Source organism: Emys orbicularis, chromosome 6 (assembly GCF_028017835.1).
Source record: "Emys orbicularis isolate rEmyOrb1 chromosome 6, rEmyOrb1.hap1, whole genome shotgun sequence".
Lineage (NCBI taxonomy): Eukaryota > Metazoa > Chordata > Testudines > Emydidae > Emys > Emys orbicularis.
Window position 1 is genome coordinate 9,796,202 of NC_088688.1, and position 14,185 is coordinate 9,810,386.

Genomic DNA, 14,185 nt, shown 5'->3' on the forward strand with positions numbered 1-14,185 from the left:
TCAGGTTTTGCCCTGAATCAAGTAAAAATTAGTTTTGCTGTAATTGCAGATCTTTATTATCCGGCTGTAGTACTGCACAGGTAAGTGATCTGTATCGCAGAAGGACAACCTAACCGAGATTGTTTTTGTGTTAAAGGTATGTAATAGTGGAATGTGAAGACCAAGACACTCAGCAGAGGGATCCAAAGACTCATGAAATGTACCTAAATGTGATGAGGCGGTTTAGTCAGGCTCTATTAAAGGTAACCCATCCCTTAGGTAATGAAAGATTAAGCAGTTTGCAGGTGTTTGCTTTCTTTAAAAAGACACTAGTTTCCTACGATGCCCTGCCATAAGCATTACAGTCTGCCAAGCCCCTACTTCTCCCAGGAATTAATTTGATCTGCTGAAAATGATGTAATTTTAGTTCAAAACAAATGAATGCAACTATCAAGAAAGTATTTCCCTTTCTCTATTTGTTGCTTTTCCGATAAACGGTAAACTGACTTTTCGTATCATGCTTGCCTCTAGACCCCCTTGCATCTGGCAGTGAATGTCTGATATTTGGGGGGAATATTTGGCCCTGCTTGACAAATTTGAGGTTGGATCACTAGCCTTTGCTGAATCAAGAAGCAGTGCCAATCTGTCTGTCAGCAGTAGAGGGTGCTGATGTAGTGAAAAAAGGTCCTTTTCCTGAGCTATACTTCATAACTTCTGGCATATGTGTACAGCGTTTGCTGGCTTAAGTCTAACAGTTTGGTATCTTTCATTGTATTTTACTTCACATCTCATTAATGCTGCTTCAAGGTTTTTATGTGACTCATGTAGTACAAAGGCGTATTTCACATGCGAGAATCTTCATGAGACTTACTTTTTTCCTCCCTGTGAATTAGTTTGTCATGCATGAATGTTCACCACTCAAATTATTATTGTTGATGTAAATTGAAGTGCACTAAAAGGTCAGATAACTGATTGCCAGCTACAGCAATTTTGATTACATTTTACAGAAAATTCTGTGCTTTGAATGAACTCTGAAATGAAAGATAATTGATCTTTCTTATTAACTTGGGAAATCTAGCTAGACTAAGAATAAATGTACAAATTTCAGATGTAATTATGGAACAAAGACCTAATTTTCTGCTTCTTTTTCATTCACGTAGGGCGATAAGTCTGTCAGGGTTATGCGTTCTTTGCTGGCAGCGCAGCAGACATTTGTAGATCGACTGGTTCATCTAATGAAGGCAGTGCAGCGTGAAAGTGGGAATCGTAAAAAAAAGGTAAATGCAGGAATAAAAACTTTCTGTGGTTAAAATTTTAGAGTATGAGTGTTAGTTTTCACTGGAAACTTTTGATAAGTTGTGTAGCAAGATACTTTGAATTTTTCTAACGTCTTATTTAAGCTAAGCATTTATGTTAATATGCAGTGTATGTGTTTTGTTTAGCCCGAAGTATTTCAGCTCTTTTGGCGTTTTTTGCCCTGAGCTGTTCTAGTTCTGTTTGTTTTGGTTTCTTTGGTCACCTTTTTGGACACACATATGGAAGACTAAAATTTCTGGGAAATTTTTTCTCAAAGATGCTTTTTGATCAATTTATTTTTCCTCTTTAATTTATACAAATATAACTGTCTTGTACCCTCAGGAAGGTATATCCAGAATAGTGCTTTGGCTCTAAGGGTACATTGATTTAGTTGGGGATTGGTCCTGCTTTGAGCAGGGGGTTGGACTAGATGACCTCCTGAGGTCCCTTCCAACCCTGATATTCTATGGTTCTATGATCTACACAGCAGTTGGGAAGTGTGATTCCTACCTCAGGTAGATATACATGCACTAGCTCTGCTTGAACTAGTGCCTAAAACCAGCGAGGTCATGGCAGCTGCCTGAATGCAATCCTGCCTGACCCCATCTCTGGGTATGTACTTGTGTAGCTTATGTTTTGAGGTTTTTTAGACAGGATTTTTTACGCCTTTCTCAGCTATTAATTGTTGTGTATTTACTATGTCAGTAGTTTATCTATTTTTCCCCCTTCACCCTTTGGTGAGAGGAGTTAGAAACCGATAGGGGTTTTTTGTTGTATACTTATGATTCTTGATTTTATTAGTCTTTTTGTTCCTGTGTTTTTGAGATATTTGACTGTATGCCATGTTCATTCTATTCATTTTATCTTTGTTACTGCTTGTGTCCTTCAATCCTTCAATAGCATTGTTAATACCAGTTTCACCACCACCTCCTTTCTCCCCCACATAATGTGCTGAACATTTCATTTCCTTAGTGTATGACCCATTTTCCATAGCATGTACTAAATTACTTTTTAATACTGATTCGTGCCTGAGATTTTTGTATACATTTACATGGAAAAGTATGAATGCGCTATAGCAGAAGCAAGACACTGGAAACCACTATAATCCTAAATACTAATATAGATTGAGACTTTATAATCTGATTTTAGATTTATCATTAGATCTTGTTATCGTCTCCTTTTTAATCCACCTGAAAATCTGGATAAAAATCAGGATCTTGCTAAGAAAAAAACAAACTTTGCATTGTAGCTGAGCTTTCAGGGATCGTGGATACACATTGAAAATGTCTGAACTTTATTACAAATATTAGCTGAAGAGCTTGATACTATATGTTCCAATCTCTATAGTGTTTTTTAGGTTCTAAGTATTTATGGTGTATGAGTTAAAATGAACAAAAACAAAACAAAAACTCCTTTTTAATATGTTTATTGGTTCTTTATACCAATATTCAACAAGGAGCTTTAGTCTTCTGTGAGGTCAGTGGCTCCTTTCTAGATTCATTATCTCTTCCATAATTTAATTTTGAGCTAAATTTTGAGTCTTGGATATTTTAATATGCATTTATAACTTTCATCAAACCTGTTAAGTTGAATTTATTTATATAGCACAATGTTTATCCAGAAAATGGAATATATTTAGTCATGCTTTGTGTGATTGTATCTATAATACATGAAGGGGAAAATACATTATGAAAATTGGATAATATGCATATGTTCTTGAAACTATATCTATTCTGCATTTCAAACAAACAAACAAAAAACCTCTATGTGCTTCTGGCCTATAATCTATCCCACACATAAACCAGAGAGAAACACTTGTAAGATGCATTGTATATAGTAATTGCCGATATATTTCTATATAACTCAAATGTATAGGTTTGGGCTATCTTCTGGCCTGTAGCAACTGGCCTTTGCAAATATGCCCAGGGGTGTTTGAGCTAATATAGTGGCCCTAGGTCACTCTTTGTTTCTGATTGGCGTTAAAATCAGTGGAATCCGCTGAATCTGTCTTCACTTCATGTCTATTCTGTGCATGGTTGGCAGGAGGAAATAGGGCAGCTGTTGAGCAATTGGTGCATAAGTTCTTTATTATATAGGATATTAGGTAAATAATTCTGACTGAATTGCAGTTTTAAAAATGTGTGCAGTACTGATTATTTTAAAATATAGTAGATTCAATATTATAAATGTGGGGCCAGTTCCCACAGTGAGATTGTCGCAGGCTGTTACCAGCACGAGTGAACCCATTGGAATCAGCAGGGCTCCATACTGGTGCAGGGCTCCATCTGTGTAATTCCAAGTGTAGGATCATATCCTAGAGCAGTGAGACTCAGACTGCGGCTCTTTAATGTGTCTCCTGTGGCTCTTTGAAGCACATGATATAAAACACTGTGTGATTTAATTATTAACTAATCTGAGTTATTAATCAGGATGCTTTTATTATGTTATTAACCAATTAGGTTATCAACTTGCACTAAGTTATTAACTTGTTTGCTGTGAGAATGATATATATATAAATTAAATATTTCCCCCGTCATACGGTTTTAAATATGAATAGTTCTATAGTAACTGAAACAAAATAGTGTGAATTCAACGGCTCTTTTGGGTAATGTTGATCACTAATTTACTCCTGAACCACTGAGATCTGAGTATCACTGTCCTAGAGCAGGGGGTTGGACTAGATGACCTCCTGAGGTCCCTTCCAACCCCAATATTCTATGAACAGACCTTGCATAAGAGAACTAAAGACCTCTATTAATGTGGAAAACTAACACCCCTTCATAGGGGCATGTAGCCAATTTACAAAAATACAAAGAAATTATTGGAAGGTTACTATCATTGACATATCTAAACCTGCATGTATTTATATGACTGGGTGTAGAATATCTGATTACTTCGACTGTTCTGCAATTTCTTTTTAATTTCACATTGTGCTAAAGATGGATGTTACATTGCTTTGAAGGCATAAAGTGCTTTATAAATGCTATATTATATGGATATACATCTACTTTTTTGTTACTGCACATTTTTATACCCAACTATATAAATATTTCTGTAAAGGTTGTTCTCATGCTTTTCCATCTATGTTTCTTTTAAACTCCATTTACATTTTCATCTAATTGCACTTTTGGGTTTTTGCTCTTTTAGAATGAGAGGCTACAGGCATTACTTGCAGACAATGAGAAGATGAATTTATCAGATGTGGAACTTATTCCACTTCCGTTAGAGCCTCAGGTGAAAATCAGAGGAATAATCCCGGAGACAGCTACACTGTTTAAGGTAAATGGGAGAGATCTTCCATTGAATAAATGAGTTATAATTAAACCTTAATTTTTGAAATACTAACAGAAACGTTACCTTGAAAAACTACTTGCTGTTAAATTTGTCAAATACACGTTGTGCTCCTGACATTGGGAGGCTAATATCACTGAATTTGAGGGCTAGCTACTAAGGGTACGTCTTCACTTACATCCGGGTCCGGATGTAAGCAATCGGTTTTCTGAGTTCGATTTATCGCGTCTGGTTAAGACGCGATAAATCGATCCCGGATCGATCCCGGAAGTGCCCCGGATCGATCCCGGAAGTGCTCGCCTTCGACGCTGGTACTCCAGCTCGGCGAGCGGAGTACGCAGCATCGACGGGGGAGCCTTCCTGCCGCGTCTGGACCACGGTAACTTCGGACTAAGGTACTTCGAATTCAGCTACGTTATTAACGTAGCTGAATTTGCGTACCTTAGTCCGAAGTGGGGGGGTTAGTGTAGACCTGGCCTTAGACATCAGAGCCAGCACAGCAATGGTCCACCATCCATTCTATATGATTTATTAAAAATCCATGATCAACAGAGTCAAACCTTGCTGACAGACTGTCTGTTTGTTATGAACTGGGTGTATGTGATAGTAATAGTGGTGATGCACGAATGGGTGCATAGCTTATGTGTCTGCCAAAATGCCGCCTAAATCACAAAGATGTGCATCATTCTACATTCTTCCAGCACCTCACCTTCTCTGTCCACACTGTAGACTTGTTTCTCCATGTGTGCATTTGTGCTTTCTTCGGAATAGAGTGTTACTCCACTTTCTTATTTCCTTCTTCATTGCCTTTGCCTTATCTGATCATTCGGGGTTGGTGGTTCTTGTTCTTCATTTTCAAGTGTTCTTGTCAAGTGTATCCTCCTAGCTGACAACAGCCTTCTGTGACTGTTCGCTTTTGTACTCTGGCCAACATATCACACATCACATCATCTCACATGACTAACCATCTCAGTTTATGCTCCCTCTGCTTTTCCGCAATGGAGCAACCTGCATTGTGGTTTGTACCATTTCATTATGTAGCCTATCAGCGCTAGCGTCCACCTGAGCACTCTCATTTCAGGAGTGCGAAGCAGTTGTTCGTTCTTCCTCATTGGCCAGCATTCTGACCCATACATCATGGCTGACCTAATCATGAACTTATATGCTTTGTTCTTTAGTTTACTTGGTATATTCTTATTGCAGAGATTTCCCTTCAACTTTATTTTTCATTTGCAGACTCCTAATTTTTTTTTAATGGAGGTTTGGACCCCTTTGAAAATCTTGGACATAGTCTGTGGACCTCCAGGGGTCCACGGACCACAGGTTGAAAACCACTGGTTTACACCAAGTACTCTTCATGTGACTCCTAACATCTGCATTTACATTCCCATCATGCCTCAACACTGAGCCAACACTGGCTGCACAGATTCTAACTCTACACCATCTAATTTTACTGGGTTCTCATTATCTCTCAACAAAGTATCATATGTATTCCATCGTTTGTTGGCTGATTCGTAAGCCATTTTCTTCTAATGCAGCCTTCCATAGTTGTGGCTCCCTTTCCAGTTTGTAGTATCTTCTCGGCACAACATATCGTCATTGTCACAAAGAATGCTCCAAGGAGCTTTTCCCCTGATGTCCTGTGTCAAGGTGTCCATTACAATCACAAATGTGAATGGACTTAAGGCTGATCCTTGATGTTGATCTACCCTCATGGTGAATGACTCACTGTAGCCTCAGCTGCTTCTCACTACTATTGTGCTACCCTCGTACATGTCCATGATAGTCTGAACGTATGTCTCTGGCAGATTGTGCCACAGCAGGTGCCATCATAATAATTCTCTAGGAACTTTGTCATAAGACATCTCTTATTCTAAATGCAATTCCTTGTGTTTCTCCCTGTGCTGCTTTTGCAATATTCAGGCTGCAAACACTGCATCCTTCCTGGCATACACCTGAAATGGTGGTTGTTTACTTGGTGCTCCAGTTCCTCCCACACTCTTTATAATTCTTGCAGGCATTTCATTGTGTGAATCATTACCTTGATGGGTTGGTAATTACTACATTCTTGCACATCTCCTTTATGCTTAAAAATAGGGACCAATTTGCAATTTTCAGTATAGTGAATTAAGGTGAAAAAAGTTTGTTGTCATAACCATGGTCTGTTGCTTTAAATGCTTCAATTGGTATTCTATTCGGTCCCACTGCCTTGCCATGTTTCATCATCTTGAGCAATGTCTGAGTCTCCACCAGGATGATAAGTCTTGTAAGGTTGTTGCTTGTGCATAGTTTCCTCAGTGGCTTCTTTACATTCTCCTAATTGAGCAGTTTCTCATAAAACCGCTGCCATCTCCTAATGACTTCACACTCTTCCACCAGTGCTCTTCTGTTTTCTTCTTTAATTCACTTCACAGTTCCCAAATCCTCTGTGCTTCTTTGCCTAATCTTGTCTAATCTATATATTCCTTCCTTCCTTCCGTAGTAGTCCTGTGTAAACGGCTTTAAATGACAGATCCTTAGCTTCCGTAACTGCTCTTTTTTTTTTGATGTTTTCTTTACCAGCTTGTATTCCTCATAATTTTCTACCATTCCTACTTTCTGCCATCATTTAAACCTTTCCTCCTTCTTTACAGCTTCTTGCACATTGTTTGATCATCACCATGTCCCCTTGCAATGAAATTTCCCTCCTCTTGTTTGGCCACATGCAGCCTGTGAACGTTCTGTAATATGTTTGGCTATTTTCCCCCAAACCACTTTGGTATCATTGTGGTCAGTTTGATCGTTGCCCAAACTCAGTAGAATCTTTGTCCTTATACCTCACAGTAACTTCCCTTTCCGCAAGACTCCTCCTCTTTGTTCCACAACTCATCTTTTGTCCCCCACTAGCCTTTTCACCCAGAAGTCCATTGCACAGCAATATAGATTGCTTATGATTTGCTCTCCTGGCATCAGTTTAGTCTCTCTCACATTTTTAGATTACTTCCTTACAAGAGGAAGAGATCTAAAAGTGTGAGAGAGACTAAACTGAACCCAGGAGAGCAATTTACAAACAATTGACCTCGGACCTGTTGGCATCACACTTGTGTGTAATTAAGTGCTCTTCCCTCTTTACAAAGTATGTATTGGTAACAATCAGGCCATGGGCTCTGGCTAACTCTAAGATAGTCCCACCAGCTTCATTTCCGGTTCCAAAGTCTCATCCTCCATGACTGTCTTTGTAGTCCTCACTGTGTTCTTCTACATTCTGTGGAGATCTGCTCCAATCAAGTACTCTGCTTGTGGTACTTCACTTGTCACTGGGTTCAGCACTATCTAGAATTCTGCCTTCTCCTCAGTCATACAACCAACCTGCGGTGCACATCTGCATTAAAAAACACAAATATTTGTTCTCTGTCAGTACTATTCTAACTTTCATCGACCAGTTGCTCTTCTTTAGGGTGACCACTAGCTTGTCCTGTAATACTTCTGCTACGATTATTCCTACTCTGTTCCTCCTTGCTACTGAGCCGCGATACATTATCTTGTAACCCTCTTTGGTGTTTGTGGATTTTGACCCCTTCCATTTTGTTTTTTGTGTGCAGGCAATATGCACTCTTCTTCTTTTCAGTGTCTCAGCTACTTCTCTTGATTTCCTAGTCATTGTTTCCACATTAAGTGAAGCCAAACATCATTCTTGGGCTTGCTTCTTCAGCTGCATGTGGCCTTAATGAGGTGGCCTTTTCCTATTTTCCACAGCTGTCAGGTGAAGCGGTTGCACGTTTGCTTCCTGCTGATGCCATAGCATTCTAGTGATATGCTCCCTGAAGACAAAGACCCATGAAGCATGTGTGTTTGGCACATTTTTTGGCACACGTTTACAAACTGCCTGGCCAGGCCTGATGTTCTTGGGTTGAAATCAGAGTCCGTTATCCTAGGTGGACTGCCTGCCATGGCGAATGAGCCCCACCTGCCCAGATACTCACCGTTCACACTCCCATTTTCAACTAAGAACAACTCTGCCATGAGAAGGCAAGTGATAGTTTAGCTGTCAGAGGCTATACATTATGCTAATCACATGAAGTATTTTCTTGGCAGTGAGAGCTCCTCCCCAAAGCCACCTAAACTATGACAGCTTTTTAGGAGGCACTGTCTGTCTACAGCTGCACATAAAATTAGAGGCGGAGTCGGGAAGATTTTTACAAATCAAAATAGCAAGCTCTTTAGCCAGGATAAGAATGACCTTGTCCCAACAGACTTGCCCACTGTTTAGGAGAGGACAAGGAGCTATCTGTCATCTATGGGTCACACTACCCCTGTAGTTGTTAGTTGGTCTGTAGGGCAGTCACCTTCCTCTCTGAGACAGCTCCAAAGCACTGCAGGACCCTTAGTTGATCCTGGCAAACTAACCACCTATTGTTTGGAGAGCAATTTGTCTTGCAACAAGAGCTTTGACAGATGGTTGCTGTTCACCCTTAGCACGCTGAATCTTTGTGGGAATGTAATGCTTAATTTTCTAGACTGATTCTGGATCAGTATTTTGTATGTAGCAGAACAGCTACTTCAGCAATGTATTGGAAGTCAGCCTTTGACATGAGGTGGTGATTTTTTTTTCAATTAAAAAAAAACAAAACAAAACAAAATTGGGACGTCCAGCATGGTCCTATTTAAAGCAAGCAAGATATAATTCATGTTCTGCCCAAAAGAAAGCCAGAATTTAGATCCAGTCTTTCAGAAGGTGCCATCGGTGTCCAAGTGCACTTCAAATTGAGTGGCCACCATCTTCTCAATCTCCTCCCCCAAGAAAGAGGTTGGAGACTAGTCAGTAACTAGCAAGCTCTGCAGAACCAGAAAAAAATGTCTTGAGGAAGGATGGGGCCTCTGTGCTTTTGAGTCTAAGTAGCATCTTTTGGCCTCAGTCATAGCTTTTTTCTACAACCTCATTAAGTCCTTGTGTAGAAGAATAAGGAACTATATTTTTAAGAGAAAAAGTAAGGTAGCAGTAGATGATGTGAAAACCACAGCCTCAGAGCACTTACTGCAAACAGCTCTAGTGAAATTGATCAATTAAAAATCTCCATTTGTGTACCTGATTTTTATTTCATTTTTATTTGAGAGGCTTGATGAATTACAGTAGATAAATTTATTCATGTAGATAATTGATCTGCAGCTCATTTTATGAGGGGTGAAACTGCAAACAGAATTAAATTAGTTCTTTTAAAAGACCATTTAAAATTGTTACTTTTGCTAAATTAATTGAGAAAGCAGTTAATTGCTTTGAAAATGTCCTATCCCTAGCATTTCTTTGACATGTATAATGTAGTTATTGAGTCTTCCTGTGTTTTTTTTTTTTTTTTTCTCTTCTGGTGAGTTTAAAATGTTTTGCTCCCTTTGTATGGTGCTTCGAAGTTTAGATCAGATGTGAACAAACTAAATTTCTGCATTTACCCCGAATTAGAGGATAGAATGATTTAAAAAAAAAATCTACCAGGGTCCGTTCGATTTGTCTTACTACTTCTCTCAGATTCCCCATGGAGTGCTATATCCTCTGTGGATGAATGGAATCTAGAAATTGCATAAAACCTGGAAGTCCTATGGTCAAACTTCTGGTAAGTGGGGGCAGTACGTTCTTGATGCAGAGTCATAAACTATGGAACATAATATTTGAGTTCCAAATGATCCCTATTGGAGCAGTCTTCAGAGCCTATTGCAAAACCCACCATTTTGCAGATGTCTACCTGCATTCAAACATTTGGGTGAGGAAGTGGCAAGTCCGCTAGAAACTAAACCATAAACTAACAAGATAGTCTCTTCTGATTTTTATTGAAAATTTAATTTAGTACCTAGATTTAGATACTTGGGATGTGTTAGGCTAGAAGGCTAAAAAGCAAATGAGAGAAACTATTACAAATGAATTTACTCACATGTAGAGAAGGATTCCCAACTTAGATTTGTTTCAGCGAAGTTGAGTATTCGATTTGTTCTAGTGTACTGGTTCATGGGAAATTTCCTTTTCCAGAGTGCCCTAATGCCTGCCCAGTTATTCTTCAAGACAGAAGATGGAGGCAAATATCCTGTAATATTTAAACATGGTGATGATTTACGTCAAGATCAACTTATTCTTCAAATTATTTCACTCATGGACAAGGTGATGAGCATTAATCAAGTATTTCTTAATCTCACTATTAAACATCTGTTTTATTGTTTATACAAGCTGAGGAAATTGCTCTTAGTTAAAACCCAGAAAACACAAGATATGAATGCAGCTTAATTCAGTACTCTTTTATTGTAGCTGTTACATTCCAAAGAATTCCCATTCTTACAAATATTGTTTTAATGTCCTCTATGGACTAAGAAGATATGAGCAAAAAGACTTTCACTTATGACAGGTCTGAACTAAATTTCCTCAAAAAGGAATAAGTTAATGTATTAAACCACTTCACAACCTAGCCTCTTTTTAAAAATGTTTGATTATTTTTAACTGTTCCACTCATGTTTGTGTTTTCCTTCCAGCTGTTACGTAAGGAGAATCTGGATTTGAAGCTGACACCATATAAGGTGCTGGCTACTAGTACAAAGCATGGTAAGGTTATTTCTTTTTAAAAAAACACCGAAAATCAGGGATTTGTCTTCCTCAGTTTCACTTACCTGGATGCAGATATTATCCAACCCAAGCTTCTTGTTAGTGTCACAGGAGGGTACAGCTGACTTCAGGTTGTAAGATTTCTTTATAACAAACTTGGGCAACTTGCTTAAAAACAGATTAGTGTTTATTCTTTACCTTCTATTTCTCTTTTCCAGCTTTATTGTCAAGTGCTTGTTTTGCCTCACCTACTGCAATGAAAACCTAGGACAAATTGTGAAATACTGGTTGTCATTGTTTCAGAGCTAGCTGCACCTCTGTTCCCTCTCTGATCTTTGAGGATACTTCTACACAGCAATAAAAAAAAAATGGTGGCATGGCTGAAGCTGGCCCAGATCAGCTCACTTGGGCTCGCGGGGCTCGGACTGTGGGGCTAAAAACCGCAGTGTAGTCATTCGGGCTTGGGCTGGGACCAACAAAAAGTAAAGATGTTACATTATGAATTGCACTTCAATAACTTATTTTGACAAGTGTTGAGATTTCATTGAGTAATAGTAAATGTACTGTGTTATGCTTAGTAGAACTAGCTAAATCTCCATAATAGGAGACCTTACAACTAAATTTAGGATGAAAACTAGTAAGTTCTTCTTTGAGTGATGGTCCCCATATGGATTCCAGACATGGGTGTGCATGTGTGCCATGTGCAAGAGCTATAAGTGGATGTCCGGGTCGATGCCGTTCCAGTTCCGTCTTACCACTGCATGGCCAGAGTCGGAACCCCTGTTCCTCGCTGCTCTTAGCTCTGCTAAGAGAACTCTTATCTGTTTATTCTCACCTGTATATAATTGTTAGCATGTTCTCATTGTATATAGTAGTTCTTGTACAGTTTTAGTTAGTTAGGCTCCCCTATCGGACTTCTTCTCCTGGAGGGGAGACAGTGCCTCCTTTACCCATACCCTTGGTATTATGCCCCGACAAGCCAGCTTGAAGAACCTTGCTTCATGCCTGTACTCCTTCTCCATGGGCATTGAGCACCAGCAGTGTCTACTGTCTCGGCGAAGTCCACGTCATCATCTGCTGTTCCATCTGCCGCTCATTCCCATCTCGGACTCGGTAGGGTAGGGGACTTTGCCTCCTCACATTTCTCATGGAGGAAGCTATGTACCCAGGTGTACTGATGGATCCACCGGAATGGTACCCATCGCTACTGGTGAGTGACCCTCTGGCTTCCTCCCGTGTATTGGAACCCTCAGTACTGCTGCATCCGCTGAAGCCCCACTGTGAGCATTAGAAACCCAGACATGGACATCAGGGCGCCTCCCCAATGGGGACTGCTTCTAAGCACAGCGTTGCCTCCCTGAGCCGTGCCCAGTCAGGTGAGAAGTACCACTCCGAGCTGGCTGCTGCGGCTCCCAAGAAGTCCCGGACAGAGTATAAAACGAAACACCTATGCAAGCCGTAGGTGCTGCTTCCCACCCTGACTCCCAGTCTGCCGCCATCTTCACCGCCGGCACCATCTATGCCGCTGGACCCTTTCGGACTGGCATGCCTGGCTCCCACACTCCAGGCCGCCTGGAACTGCTGATGCCCACAGCCAAGTTCATTCTCTCATATGCCAGTTCCTTATCCGTGGAAACTTCACAGCTTACCTCTCCGGCGGATGAACCTCTTCTACTCCTTCCGGAGTGGCGCTCCTCTTCCACCCACGCACCAACAGCTCCACCTCTACCAGATCCATCCTCTGAGTCTGAATGGTTTTCCATGCCGGACCCCTTCTCCCCTGCGCGTTCTCACAGCCCAGATCGCAGGCACTACCCACCCTAGCCATACGTCTATGACCCTTGCACTGAGCCGTGGTTCCATTGCCCCAGGGCCTGCTGATGCATGGCAAACTCTATGCTTGGCCCTACTGGCCTCCATGGGACCCCACGTGGATTGTGGGGTATCACTGCTGCCATATTACTAGCCGTCCCCTGCTTGCACCATGTCCCCTCTGGGTATGATGAACAGGAGGAAGAGGTCATCGTGCAATTGGTACTGCCGGTTCCCATTGGAGCCTCATCGTACCCAGGCAAGGCACTAATTCCACCTTCTCTCTCCCCTCCGGATGACCATCACCAGTACCACAACCTGCTTTGGCGCATGGCGGAGGCTCTCAACCGTATGGTGGAGGAAGTCCAAGACCCGCAAAACCAACTCTTGGATATCCTTCTTCCACCTGGACCCTCCCACACTGCCCTCCCTATCCACTTGACCATCATACAACCAGCACAGTCAGTTTGGCACATGCCCGTCTCCTGTGCCCCTACAAGAGGAAGCAGATGCCCTGCTCTGGAAGGGCGCCATAGAGCATATTTCCTGCCATTATCAGGGCTGAGGGTTCTATTCCCCCATTTCCTTATTCCCAAGAAGGGGGTGGCCAATGGCCCAATCTGGACTTCCAGTTGCTCAACAAGCTCACCTTAAGTTCTGATTCCGGATGGTCGCGCTCCCCCTCCATTATTCTGTCCCACCCCTGAGGCTTCTGGTTCATGGCTCTCAATATGAAGGATGCTTATTTTCACATTGACATCCACCTGGCTCATCAGAAATTTCTCCATTTCACTGTGGGGCACTCACATTATCAGTTTCGGGTCCTCGCCGTCTATATTGCCACCACTCCATATGTGTTCAAAAAGATTTTCACTGACATCACTGCCCACGTACGCCACCTCTGCCACTCTGTGTTTCCCTGCCTGGACAATTGGCTCCTCGTTGCGATGTTGCACACATGCCTCCTTTCCATGCCCTTTGTGATCTCTTCACTCACCTGGGTATCTGTATCAATGAGGAAAAGTCAGTCCTTATCCCTACCCAAGCTATCACTTTTACTGGGGTGCACTTGAACTCTATTGTGGGACGTACTTTCCTCCTGCTACCCTCACCTCTCTCATCATGCAGCTACACTGCAATCCAAGCATGTGACTCCATAATTGCCTTTCCCTCTTGGGCCACTTGGCGACCTGCACCTCTGTAACATCCAATGCCTGCCTCCTTACGTGCTGCCTTCAACTCTGTCTC

General features: G+C 41.3%; 1 protein-coding gene across 1 annotated transcript in view; it reads left to right on the plus strand.

Annotated features, from left to right (window-relative positions):
- The window catches only part of PIK3C3 (phosphatidylinositol 3-kinase catalytic subunit type 3), a 136,648-nt gene that overhangs the window by 58,078 nt on the left and 64,385 nt on the right, over nucleotides 1–14,185 (plus strand). Inside the window, exons 14-18 of the mRNA XM_065406376.1 lie at nucleotides 137–242; nucleotides 1,140–1,256; nucleotides 4,423–4,554; nucleotides 10,562–10,690; nucleotides 11,056–11,125. Of these exons, the coding sequence (XP_065262448.1) occupies nucleotides 137–242; nucleotides 1,140–1,256; nucleotides 4,423–4,554; nucleotides 10,562–10,690; nucleotides 11,056–11,125 (554 nt within the window). The remainder of the gene's footprint in view (nucleotides 1–136; nucleotides 243–1,139; nucleotides 1,257–4,422; nucleotides 4,555–10,561; nucleotides 10,691–11,055; nucleotides 11,126–14,185) is intronic.